This window comes from Camelina sativa, chromosome 12 (assembly GCF_030686135.1).
Source record: "Camelina sativa cultivar CO46 ecotype springtype chromosome 12, ASM3068613v1".
In the NCBI taxonomy this organism is placed as follows: Eukaryota; Viridiplantae; Streptophyta; class Magnoliopsida; order Brassicales; family Brassicaceae; genus Camelina; species Camelina sativa.
Window position 1 is genome coordinate 6,572,345 of NC_141891.1, and position 13,889 is coordinate 6,586,233.

At 34.7% G+C, this 13,889-nt stretch overlaps 2 protein-coding genes and 1 pseudogene across 3 annotated transcripts; 2 read left to right on the forward strand and 1 right to left on the reverse strand.

Annotated features, from left to right (window-relative positions):
- The first annotated feature begins 240 nt into the window (after positions 1-240).
- Positions 241-2,593, forward strand: LOC104733263 (D-3-phosphoglycerate dehydrogenase 1, chloroplastic-like). Its single transcript, XM_010452855.3, has 4 exons — positions 241-819; positions 1,000-1,484; positions 1,574-1,675; positions 1,965-2,593. The coding sequence occupies exons 1-4, from the start codon at positions 297-299 to the stop codon at positions 2,430-2,432; spliced, it is 1,578 nt and encodes a 525-aa protein (XP_010451157.2). The 5' UTR covers positions 241-296; the 3' UTR covers positions 2,433-2,593.
- Positions 2,594-4,906: 2,313 nt separating this feature from the next.
- LOC104730611 (bifunctional riboflavin biosynthesis protein RIBA 1, chloroplastic-like) lies at positions 4,907-8,058 on the reverse strand (annotated as a pseudogene). Its single transcript, XR_015574823.1, has 8 exons — positions 7,851-8,058; positions 7,251-7,608; positions 6,920-7,141; positions 6,525-6,841; positions 6,297-6,426; positions 6,131-6,192; positions 5,893-6,025; positions 4,907-5,344 (listed from the first exon to the last, which is right to left on the reverse strand). The product of XR_015574823.1 is annotated as a bifunctional riboflavin biosynthesis protein RIBA 1, chloroplastic-like (transcript).
- A 796-nt stretch (positions 8,059-8,854) lies between these two features.
- On the forward strand, positions 8,855-11,563 carry LOC104733266 (putative alpha,alpha-trehalose-phosphate synthase [UDP-forming] 4). The gene is made up of 8 exons (XM_087479800.1): positions 8,855-9,036; positions 9,133-9,230; positions 9,555-9,945; positions 10,236-10,611; positions 10,732-10,846; positions 10,959-11,060; positions 11,140-11,278; positions 11,382-11,563. Exons 4-8 carry the CDS (start codon positions 10,502-10,504, stop codon positions 11,540-11,542), a joined length of 627 nt encoding a protein of 208 aa, XP_087335926.1. The 5' UTR covers positions 8,855-9,036; positions 9,133-9,230; positions 9,555-9,945; positions 10,236-10,501; the 3' UTR covers positions 11,543-11,563.
- The last annotated feature ends 2,326 nt before the right edge of the window (positions 11,564-13,889 follow it).

A 13,889-nucleotide genomic window follows, 5' to 3' on the forward strand; every position in this document is an offset into this window, starting at 1 on the left:
ACAAAAATAATGTGATACATTCCATTAATTGCATTTACTTGTGAACTTGCGAGTGTAGACGACGACACACGTGACTTAAAATATTGGATTGTGGGCATCGATTTTTAACAGGCCTTATGAATAATTAAAGGCTACTATAATTAATATGGGCCAAACTGAATTACAGTCCACTACCTATTTCTTACAAAAAAAAAAAAAAAATGCCCTAGATCAGATTTGTGTTTCCTTTTGTAACTTGTCCACCAAGTTTCCTTTAAGAATACAAGTTAGTAAATAGATCCCTAGAAGCGGTAGCTATGTCGTCAGCCGTCGCCGGCGCATGTTTCTCGATCTCCGCCGCCACCAATAATTCTCACAAGAACTCCTCCTCCAGATCGCCTCTCCCATTCCCGTCCATCGCTTTCATCCCTTCCCGCGGACGACGCAGTATTACTCTTCAGCGGCGGTGTTACGTTGGATCCAAGCCTACGATCCTGGTTGCTGAGAAGATCGGTGAGGATGGTTTAAAGGTGTTGGAGGGTTTCGCGAATGTCGACTGCTCGTATGACATGACCACCGAGGAGCTGTATGCTAAGGTCTCGCTCTGTGACGCTTTGATCGTGCATAGTGAAACAATTGTTGGCCGTAAAGTGTTTGAAGCGTCTCGCGGACGGTTGAAGGTTGTCGGACGCGCTGGTGCTGGGTTCGACAACGTGGGCCTGAGAACAGCCACGGAGTTTGGGTGTCTGGTCGTCAAAGCGCCGAGGCCCAACACCATCGCTGCCGCTGAGCACGCAATCGCTCTTATGACTGCCATGGCCCAAGCTGAAGCCAAGGCTGGTTAGTAACTCTTTACCTTTTTTTTTTTTCTTTTTTTTTGGCGAATCTGTTGATTCTTGTTAGCTAGATTCTTCAATTAGCTTGAGCTTGTGTCAGTGTGGTAGAGTGACTATGTACTTATCTACTGACGGATGGATTATAGTATTTAATTAATTAATGTCTCTACTTAATGCAATGCAGGAGATGATCAGTTGGAGATGAACAAGCTTGTGGGAAAGACCCTTTTAGTTTACGGACTCGGGAACGTTGGGGCCGAAGTTGCTCGCCGTGCCAAGGGCCTTGGTATGCGAGTCCTTGCTCTTGATCCATTTGTCGTAGCAGACCGTGCACGTGCAATTGGTGCTGACTTAGTCCGCTTCAGCAGCTTAAGTGCTGCCCTCGCCAATGCAGATTTCATTTCTCTGCACTTGCCCTTTAGCGAAAGAACATGGATAACACTATCTGACCATCGCTTTGCCATAATGAAGAAAGGAGTTTGCATCGTCAATGTTTCTCATGGAGGTCTCATCCACGAAGACGGGCTAGTGAAAGCTCTGGATTCTGGTATTGTTGCTCGGGCTGCAATTGATGTCTTCACTGAAGATATATATGAATCGTTTAAATACACTAAGCTTCTGCAGCACGAGAGGGTCACTGTGATACCTCATCTCGCAGCCAGTACTCAGGTGTGCAAAATTCATGTTGCGTAATATATTTTTATTCTTGGTTTTTGCTCTTTAATTTCGCTTCTGATCGTTTTTTGAAAAATTGACAGAAAGGAGTTAGCACTGATCTTGCTGAAGCTGTTGTTGGAGCTCTGAATGGAGGAGGCGAGCTTGCTGCTACTGCATTCAATGCACCTATGGTTTCTCCTGAGGTGAGCACTGGTTTTTGCTGGTAAAAAGTTTGTTTTAATACGCTTCATCACATTCGAAACTTAGTTCTAAGACGCAAGTATCGTAGCTAGCCGCCTAAGACTGAAAGTAGGACATTGTATCTCTACTGAGTCCTCTGTGAGCGTCTCTCATTCATCCTCTGTGATTTGTGAATTGAAATAAGAGAAATGCAGTCTCTCATAGCTCTTTGTTTTTACAGTTTATTCAATTGTTACAAGATAACTCTTCATATTGGTTATGCGCAAAAGCTTACATCAGAATGCATTGCAGGTACCAACCGAGCTGAAACCATATGTGGAACTAGCCGAGGTTTTAGGAAATTCGTTAAGGCAAGTGGCGTCCAGAGGAGTTGGCGGTTTGAAAAATGTGAAAATCACATACGCCTCAGCACGGGCTGCTGACGATCTTGACACCAGACTTCTACGAGCCATGGTCATCAAGGGAATTCTCGAGCCAATCTCCTCTGAGTTATATGTCAACTTGGCCAACGCCGATCTCATAGCCAAGCAGAAAGGTATGAGGCTCTCAGAGGAATTTGTGTTCTTGGACGGGTCACCAGAGAGCCCTTTCGAGAAAATAACCGTTCAGCTAGACATCGTAAAGCATATGTACCCAGAGTCCGTGTACCCCCCAGCGGACTTCAAAGTGGAAGGAAAGGTTAAAGACGGACGCCCGTATCTGATCAAGAAGGGACGTAGGAATGTGGAACGTAATTGTTCCGTAAGGCGCATAATGTAATCATGGATTTTGTATCACAAGAGGGACTTCTCGTGGTTAATCAGTTTCATCACTCTATATGAATAAAATATAAAAAAATCCATGTTCCACATAACAACAGCTTATAAGCAGTCCAACTTTGTATTTACGTACGGCTGTCAATATGACCATCCTTAATAAGATATTGGTATTGCGTTGTTCCTGAATGTCAAATTGTTAAGGCTTGAAAATTCCCATGTTGCAAGAATATTCTATCAGACTTTGTTTATATATATATATATACTACTAAAATGTTACATACAAAGATTACAAGTCAAATTGCAAAAGGCACGAAAATCAAAGAATGTATCATAAAAGCTAAAAATCACAAGGTAGAGAAATTTGATCAAGACCCAATATCTGTTCGAACACCAGAACCTTTGAGACGGTAGGCATGTGATCGAGCCAAGTCAACCGCGTCCTGAACCCTTAGCCTGGTTCCCTGTTGACCCACCACAGTCGCTGCAATCGTAGCAGCCATATCTCCCATTCCTTTCAAGTCAGAGACTCCTCTCAAGATACCGTATAAGATCCCTGAAGCGTAAGCATCTCCAGCACCACATGTGTCAACTGGCACGCATGGGGAAGGAGGAATGTTTATGGCCTCTCCTTTTGCTCCAATGTATGACCCGTTGATTCCATCCGTCACCGAAACAAATGGAACAAAGTGGCTCATGTACCTCTGCGGAAAAGTGACAAAACGCTCTTGCTTCATCACTGTTTGCAAATACAATATCCGCATAGTTCCCCACAATGTCCCTGGATCAACAGTAAATTAATAATGATACATGTTAAAAAAAAAACACTACAAAATTATCATTTTATTTAATCATGGTATATAGTATGATGGTTTGTGTTAATACTTTTTTGTTGTATTACTGCAAATTCAACTCAAGTACTCCTGTAAATAAATAAAACAAAATTGTTATTTTACGAATTCAGATGTTCCATATGAAAATTCAGTTTTTTTTTTAGTTCGTCATAAATGAAATTCAATTTGGGTTTAGATTAATTTATTGAAATCTAAATTACAGAAAATTATCTATTAAATCCCATAATTTAGAAAGTAAATATAAAAGTTGGTGGAAGTTCCATTGGCCCAGTGGTTGGCATAGGGTTCATTAATGCTTTTACACCAGAAGGTCTGGGGTTTGAGTTCCAGATAATACGATTTATTAATTATGCAGATTAATGGAGGTAAATTTACAGACAAATCCAGTGATACGCAATTATCGCCGTGATTCTACTACGTACACATGAAGATAAGCATAGAGAAGGATGGTGACCATCAAGAACATGGAGCACAGGAGAGCAAGAGTATTTGTAGAGAATCTAATAGGGTCGGAAGGAATTGCCATGGTAGAATATATGTAATTGTTCCCATAATTTGCAATCAATAATAAATCCAGACGATAAAAAAAATATAAAAGTTGATATCCAGTTATTTTTTTATTTTTATTTTTTAATTAATATGTAAATCAATATACCAATATCAAATAAATAGAAATATTGTAGAGTTATATGATAAATTTAATTAATGACTATACAATGTATCAAATAACTAGTGATTTTAAAATATGTTTATAGAATAACTAGCAATTGACCCGCGCTACGCGCGGAAATTAGATGAAGGTGTATTTCGGTTTTTTGTGTATATTAATTTTTGGTTATGTAAATTCATTTTTATGTCTGTTGTGTTTGATTTGGGTGCTTATGTTGTTTGTTGGATATTTTTTTTTTAAATGTTTTGCAGTAAGTATAATTTAGTGTGCTGTTTACTTTTCAAAATTTGAGATTATCTTCTATATTTTTTTAATGTTTTTTTCAATAATTATGATGAGAAGTTAATATTGTGTACTTAAAATTGTTGTTTTGCTCATTTGCTGTAGTTGTTAGTTGTGATTAATTTATTATTATTATTTTTATTTTATCATTGTCTGGTATTTGGTCTGTGCGGGGGAGTTTGATTAGGGTGTGATATGTATTTTTTTGGTGGATATTTTTAATGTGTTTTGTTATTTTCTCTTTATATTTTGGTTACTATTTTTTTGGTGTTTTTTTTTTTTGAAAAATGGTGATTTTGGCTTCCTTGCTTTCTTTTTTTGCATTAAGTACAATCTACTGTGTAGTTTTACATTTTTATTTTATATTAGTTATGTTTATTTTAAAATTTGGTTTTGTTATTCAGTTATTTAAATTGCATATTTGTAGTGTCTGATATTGTTTCTTTCTAAAAGTATTTGTTAAGTTAGTGGTAAAAGATTTGAGGAATGGTATCGATTTCCTCTATCTTCATACTCCATTCTAGCTATAAAAAAAAAAAGAAAAAAAAAACAATTCAACAACTTTATTTACATAGAGAGATCAAGTCGAGTTTGGTTACATAGAGATGATTCAACAACCACATTTACCTAGAGAGATAGATCAGATTGGTTAATTTCGACCCGGACAAAATATTTTCAAATGATATATAATTTTTTTTTTAATAAATGGTTGATTTACAAAACAGTTATAATAAAGTGGAAGTGCTATATATTTTTGTTCCATCATATGTCGACGGTTTTGACAAAAAGAAAAATAAAAAATAGAGAGACAAATTAATTGTCCTTACAGTCATAAACAATTTTATCTTTTACCTTACAGTTTGACTATCATAATAGGTACTGATCATCGTCTTCGAGATGAGAAGACTCTTCTTGTACACAGTCATATCAAAACCTTCAGAAGCTCTTCTGTTTTTTGGTTTCAGTCCATAGTATCCTTGCAAGGAGTTCATGGCTGGAGAGACCTTCTTTTCTGAAGGCTTCAATTTCAAAGACTGGAAGGAGTCAAATAATACGTCTTGGTTGTTGCCGTTGCTTGCTGACGATAAAGCTTGCTCTGAACACCCCTCTCTGCAAGAAGATTTCATGGGAATATGATTACTTTGATATGTGGATGTCCTTTAATGCAAATCTGTAGACGATGATAATGATCATTTTTACGACTCTAATTAATTGTACTTTTACTCATTCTCTTACTTGCTTTAAAGAACATTGGTTGTAAGGAACTAATCAAGATAAAATAAACTTAAGAGTTCATAGCCTACTGCACAAACTCTAGCGCCGATAGAAACTTTAAATTTTTCCAGTAGTAACTTTGGTTCTGCGGTGACATGACGAACAACAGAATTCAAAATGTCAAAACGGTTCTTTTACAAGGGAAAGCTGTACCCATCTTGGTTTGATATCATCGCTCCTTAACACTATCCTGATCTTATGGAACCTTCTTTCAATGAGCTTGCTAACCTAGTCTAAGTTTCTTAATGTTACTTGTGAAATGCACAACATCATAACTTACAGGTAATCTAATGTAAACAGCTCAAGTTCTACAAAAACCTTATAAGTCACACTGTCACAGACTACATACCACGAAGAGAGGATGAAGAGGCTAAAAAAAATACCCAAGATTAAGAGAGCCGTTAGATAAGCATAGGGAAGGAGGATGTCTGCCAGGTAATGGTATCCGGAGAGACTTGAGAGCAAACATCTAAAGATCAGTCACAAGCCCATTCAGCTTCGTAATATACCTGCAACCTGATCAATCACCACACTTAATTAAAAAAAAACACACACAACCCCCCAAAAAGAAAAAACTAATCCTTGTAAACACGATTCATTCAGCTTTCTAAACTATAATACCTCAACGCCGTATTTGATGGTGAGCTCTTAGGGTTTATCTCTTGACCGTCACTAATCTCACCCTGCCACAATTTTCAGACAAATGGATATTGGCTAAAATCTCATAGGACGTCCTGAAATCAATTAGGTATTTCCAAGGAGGGACGTTTCTAAACATTGTTCTAACCTTAACCACTGCAATGTGCTCTATTCTGTCTAAGATGGACTTATAGCAGTAAGCTGTGAAAGGTCCCCACATTGTCGGGATCCGAGCAGCAGAAGAACGCTCTACAAGTTTGTCTCTCTTCCTTATATATCTGTTCTTATTTAGAAACACAAAGTTTAGATCTTTAGCTTCAAGAGAAACAAGAGATTATAACAGACACACAAAGCCTTGCAATTCACAGTCCTTTACCTGATCAAATATGCGATGGATACAATTTTTAGGTTATTCTCCGCTGCAAATTCACGGAGTTTTGGTAATCTGGCCATGGAACCATCATCATCAACAATTTCACAAAGTACTCCAACAGGATCCAGTCCAGCTAGAACAATAAGATCAACAGATGCTTCAGTGTGTCCAGCCCTTTTCAGAACCCTGTGCTGAAATCCTCAGGCTTAGATGCCTGGACGGTTGAAATCCTCAGGCTTAGAGTCTCTTGATGCAAGAGACAATATCATCGTGGCCCTGTCACAAGCTGATACTCCTGTTGTTGTACCATGTTTGGCATCCTGTGAAGACAAAGTATGACGAGCAAGGAAATTAGATAATCAACAGAAGGACCAAGATCGTAAGTTTTTGAGAATGACCACAGTCACTGTGAATGCAGTAAAGAGCTTTTCTTCGTTCTCCTTCTGATTCACCATTAGAGGAAGGTGCAATCTCTCAAGATCATCGTCTTTCATGCTCACACAAACTATCCCAGTTCCATGTTTCACAATAAAAGCCATAGCTTCAGGTGTTGCCAATTGAGCAGCCATTACCAAATCCCCTTCATTTTCTCTATCTTCATCATCCACAACCACCAAAAGCTGCAACATTACCGCCAAAACCAATCAATCAATCAATCAAGGAAAAACAAACAAACAATATTTTTTTTGAAAATTCTGATCTTTTTTACAAAGCAAAAGAAAAACGAACCTTTCCTTGGCGTATATCTTCAATGGCCTCAGGGATAGAAGAGAAACCTTGTGTAGGTAAATCCAACTCAAAGTCATCATCTTCAGCAACAAAACCATTGGCTGGTGTAGGAGCTGAATCTGCAGCAAGTGTCCCAAGTGAAACAGAATCAGCCTCTTCATCTTCGGTCCGATCATCAATGATAGACCCATTTGAAAGAGGAGCGTTCCTGTTGGTGAATGAGAGCAGATCATCTTCTCTAGAGATCACTGCAGCTTTAACTTTTCCAGTGGTTTTAATGGCAAATGATGATGAGTGTTTAGATGGTAAACTAACACGGTGTAAACCATGGAGGAATGTAGTAGAGCTTTGGCTCAGTCTGCACAAAATAATACAAATCATTTAAGGCAAAATGCAAACCATTCGTTCTGTGAAAACAATCTGGAATCTCACGATCCATTCTAATCACAAATTCTAAGGTCACTGAAATGCAATTACAAATCCTTAGATCACGATCTAAGCTGAAACTTCGAATTGCATCTCTTAATCATATCCCCCAAAATCAATTAACCAATGAAGATTAGACAAAAGAAGATATTTGGAAGAAGAAAAAAACCTTACCTTGAGCGGGAAAGAGAGATGGTGGAAGGAGATGATGAAGAGAGATTGATCGAAGACATTGTTTTCTGGAAAAGAAAAAAAATTCAAGAGAAACCCTTATCGAGAAATCCAAACTTTTGGGTAGATTTCTTCTACTCCAAGATCAAAGAAATCATTTTAGTGAGGAGAAATCAAAGAGACGAAGACAAATATATGAAGCATGAAATTGGAGAAGAAGACATTATATAGATACACGAATTTAAGTGGGTCTTCAATTGAAAGAGCGAGCATTGAAGGGGATGAATTACAGTAAGAAAAAGACGTTACAATGGAGATCGAAGAGAGCGAAGACAGCGAAAGGGTGTGGAGGATGGAGAACATTGATTTCAAAGAACCGGATGAAAGAATGAGAAGGGTAGGGATGCTTCAGGTCCTCAGCGCCGTCGTCAGTTGTGGAGTATCGTGGAGAGGAATTTTATTCCACCGGTCAAAAATAAAAACTTAGTCGATAATGTCAAGATAACGAATTGGGCTTTAACAGAAATGTTTCAGTTCGAAAATATGGGATTTTTCGAGAAATGGGCTTACGAAATAAAGAGGTATGCTGAGGTGGCAGCACCAGGAGTGAGTAAACTACACTTTATATAATGGGCTTACGAAATAAAGAGGTATGCTGAGGTGGCAGCACCAAGAGTGAGTAAACTACACTTTATATATATAGATATATTAAAATACATGTCTAAAAATGTGAGGACCAATTTATTTACTAGATTATTCTACTAATAGTATAAGATAATAAATTTTCTTACTTTTAGTGAAAAAGTGTTCACAGAAGAAAGCAATTCAAAAGGTAATATTAATTAATTGGGAAACAAATCATCATCAAAACTCAAAAGTGAATGTAATCTAAAAAAAAGGAAACATATCCTAATTTTTTTAATTATTATCCCTCCCCCTGCCAAAAGACATTAAGCTTCTTAATTGGTGTTTATAAAAATAAAAAAATAAAATAAAAAGCTTCTTAATTATAAACAAGAAGAAAGACAAGAGTATTCTTCTCATAGTTTTTACTTCTTTTCTAGAACTAAAATGGGGAGGCCACGATTGCTTGTAGTGTCGATGTCTCTTCCGGTTACTGCAAAGAGGGTTGGAGAAGAGTCATGGTCTTTCACGATGAGTGCTGGTGGTCTTGTTAGTGCTCTTCTAGGTAAGAGGATACACAATTTGGTAGTGATATTAATCAATTAAAGACAAGAAAACAGTTTTAATATATATTAATTCATTTGTGGTGATCTCTTAAAAGGTTTGAAAGAGTTTGAGACCAAATGGATTGGATGGCCTGGAGTAGATGTTCATGATGCGGTTGGGACAAAGACGCTCTCCGTTGCCCTAGCTAAAAAGGTACGTATACAGTTTTCGAAATCTCGTAACGTCGTATATAGAGTCATGTTTTGTTTTGTTACTATGAATTAGATCCCGAAACACCTAAATTTAATTAATTACGGATCATGCAACCTTTACACACAATTAAATATATATGCAGTATTTAAAGAGAGCTAGTCATGTAGAAATCGATCTTTGATGACCTTTGAATCCGTTTGTGTTTTTCATTTGTATAGAAAATAATAATAATAAAAAAAAGATCTGCTCATTTTAATATAAAATATTTATATTAGAGAACCTTTAATTCGTTATATGATTTAAAGTGTTGGGTTTGGTTTGCAGGGATCAATACTACAATGGCTACTGCAACAATATTCTGTGGCCGATATTTCACTACATGGGAACGCCACCAGAATATCACAACGATGCAACCATAACGTACCAGTCACAGTATGATGCATACAAGAAAGCGAATCAAATCTTTTTTGATGTCGTAAAAGAGCACTATGAAGATGGAGATGTCGTTTGGTGCCATGATTATCATGTTATGCTTCTTCCTCAATATCTAAAGGAATACAACAGTAATTAGATGAAAGTTGGGTGGTTTGTCCACACACCATTCCATTCTCTTAAAGGTTTGAAAGAGTTTGAGACCAAATGGATTGGATGGCCTGGAGTAGATGTTCATGATGCGGTTGGGAAACAGACGCTCTCCGTTGCTTTAGCTGAAAAAGTACGTATACAGTTTTCGAAATCTCGTAACGTCGTATATAGAGTCATGTTTTGTTTTGTTACTATGAATTAGATCCCGAAACACATAAATTTAATTAATTACGGATCATGCAACCTTTACACACAATTAAATATATATGCAGTATTTAAAGAGAGCTAGTCATGTAGAAATCGATCTTTGATGACCTTTGAATCCGTTTGTGTGTTTTTCATTTGAATGGAAAATAATAATAAAGATCTGCTCATATTAATTTTTAAAGTGTTGGTTTGGTTTGCATGGATGTATCCCAGTGTTTTTGGAAGAAGTGTGTGATCAATACTACAATGGCTACTGCAACAATATTCTGTGGCCGATATTTCACTACATGGGAACGCCACCAGAATATCGCAACGATTCAACCATAACATACCAGTCACAGTATGATGCATACAAGAAAGCGAATCAAATCTTTTTTGATGTCGTAAAAGAGCACTATGAAGATGGAGATGTCGTTTGGTGCCATGATTATCATGTTATGCTTCTTCCTCAGTATCTAAAGGAATACAATAGTAATTAGATGAAAGTTGGGTGGTTTGTCCACACACCATTCCCTTCCTCCGAGATGTACAAGACGTTGCCCTCGCGATCCGACTTGCTTCGCTCTGTTCTTGCTGCTGATTTAGTCGGGTGAGTAATATATCGTTTACTTTTAATAGTGTAGTAATCATTTTGGATTAATAAACAAGGGTTTAAGTACTTATAATCTATACTTTTTTTTTTTTTTTTTTTTTTTTTTTTTTTTTATAGTTTCCATACCTATGACTTTGCAATACATTTTGTGCATGCATGCATGTGTATTCTTGGAATTGAAGCAACATCTGAAGGAGTTGTGGATCAGGGAAAAGTCACTCGAGTAGCTGTTGTAATGACCCATCTTGAAATCTCTTAAGATTGATTATATGCTCTGATTTAATGATCTTAATCATCTCATTATGTAATTAATTCATAATTTTGTATATGTTTGGATTTTATAGTTTCCAATTGTGATAGAACCTGAGAGGTTTATAAACACAAGTGCACTCTCTAAGGTCATACAATACATGAAGAAGTTAAAAAGCGACTTTGGTCGCAGAAAGGTAGATAGATCTACATACTTGTATGCTATCTGATGCTTAAATTGGTAGAAAAGATGTAACATATTGATTTTGTTGACAGTTGATACTAGGCGTAGATTGTCTCGATATGATCAGAGGGATCCCACAAAAATATCAAGCATTTGAGAAATTTTTGGAGGAAAATGAAGATTGGCGTGGTAAAGTCATGTTATTTCAGATTGCAGTGCCACCAAGAAATGGTATTGGTGAATGTTTCTATCCCTTCTACTTCTTCTTTAAATAAGCTACTATATGCATCAACTTCTTAGGATTGTGTTTGTTTCCTATACTCCTATTTTTCAGATCAAAAGATCAAAGAAGAATACCATGGTCTTGTTGGACGAATCAATGGTCGTTTTGGTTCTATCTCAGCTGTGCCAATAATTCATCTGGCTTGTTATTTATTTTCTTTTATATATGTTGTTGTCACAAGTTACACTTTTCTTCTGACTAAAACATTTTAATAAATATTTCAACTTCAACAATATCATCTTTGGTTCAACTTCAATCTATTGGTTTATATTTTTATTATTATTATCATTATGGAAGTTTATTCTTTACCGTATAAACTTCAAATTATATAATTTCTTACATTATGGAAGTTTATCTTTTGAAGAAAAACCTTATCACTTTTTGTTTGTAAGTTTTTTATATAATTTGTATGATATGATTTTTTTTGTCATCTGTTACATTATCATTAGAAATATTCTTATAATATTTTATAATTATTTTCAGCAGATTTAATAATTAATTAATTGTAGAATTTCTTTAATTACAAATGTATTATTTTTGAAGAAAATTTGTTTTCTTTTTTTCTTTTACAAATGATTTTCTTTAATTGTATATATTTTTTTTAACCAAAACGGTATAAAAAGTTTAATTGATTGAGTCATTAGTTAAATGCCAACTACTAACTACCGTCTTTATTAGTTCTTTCTTCGTCAATTCACACTATATTGTAATCTTACATCCAAAAGCAGATCTCAATATATTCTTCTGATTATTACAACGAAAATAAATATCACACTAATCAAAAGGCTAGTTTATAATATTTTTTAACCATGAAGATAACGATAATGAGCAAAACACATGGAATCTAGACATTTTCACATTTGTGTATCAGATATTCCAAATCTAAATGTCTTTTGCAGGTGTTTACAAACATGAACGAGTCCCATCGCAAGAAAATTTGCATTTTGACACAATTTTTCTCGTTGCAAATTATGTTCAACATTAAATGCTTAAGTGATTAATAATTCAATAGGATTGAATTCTAAAAAATGATAAATAAATACTTTATTAATATTTGTAAATTTTGATCAAATCAACCAATTGTGTGATATATTATTTAGATTACAATGGAAAGATACATCTCATCCAAGAGACGATAAACTTTAACGAACGACAATTTTGAAGTGTGATGAAAGTTCCAAATTAGAATGATTAAGGATAAATGTAGGTAAGATTTTGTGTTTAGTATAATTGTTACTTACTTCATTGCATGCTTGCTTTGCCACAAAAATAACAATATCATATGCATATCACAAATGTCAACATCCTTAATTAGAATGATTAAGGGTAGATGTAGGAAATTATTTCAAAGATTTTTCAATGATAAACAAAAAAATGTGTGGTTTTGAGAATAATAAAAAGAGTTGTAATGGTTGAATATTATTGTAAAATAGATAAATAAGTAAAAAAAAATTGAAAAGGCACATGCAGTCCACATGACCCAAAAATGGATCCAAAGATTTTTATATGTGAGAGAGTTCCTTCTATATCCACATTATGAGCAAAACGTCAATTCATTTTTTTTTAATTGTTGGTCCTACATTTCTCATGCTACAACAACATCAAACATACACAAACACCTTTTAATTATTCATTCCCTTCGATGCAGGGCAATGCAAATAACTTTAAACCAAACGATGGTCATTTGATATTTCCCTATGTATTTCTCTCTAATTAAAATAAGTTTTATGAATAATTATTGCATACACTAAATTTCCAAAATTAGTATTATTTAACATATTACAATATTAAATATTTAAAATTATTTTTTAGAATTTTTTTTAGGTTTGGAATTTCAATTTTACATTTAGGATAAAGTTTTGAAGGGGTATGTTTAGTAATTTGAACTTAGGACTTTATTTCGAAAGATGAATTTTAAAATATAGTGTTATTTTTGAAATTTTAGAGATGTTGTGCTAAATTTGAAAAAAATCTTATTTTGATGTTATTTTTGAGAGTTTCCATTTTTGTTATTAGTATTATACTATTATCTATTTTGTTTTTTCATATCTAAAATTAAAAATAAAAATAAACCGGCAAAAAAAGAAAAAGAAAAAGAGATTAGGGGTGGGCATTTTGATTTAAGTTCAGATTCAGATTGGGTTCCGTTTGATTTGGTTTATTATGTTTTGGCAAATCTCTAGCCAAATTCAACCAAAGTTTGTTTAGTTTGGTTTGTGTTCGAGACCGTTTATATTTGGTTCGGTTTTAATTCGGTTTAAAATTAATTAATGTAACAAAATAAAATTTATTATAGTTTGATAATAACTCAGCAACAAGTTGTAAGTTAATTAATCAAATCAATTAGAAAAGCTAGAAAAGTTCAACTATATTAAAATTAAATACCTAATATAAAATATAATAACATAGATTTATATTTAGTTAATTTTATTAGAAAATAAAATAAAGTAAAATAGTTAGACCACATATTAACAATTTTATTATTATTAATTAATTAAGTTAATAAATACACTGAGTCATTGGTTCGGTTTGGTTTTAAAACCGAGTTGAGAAAAAACA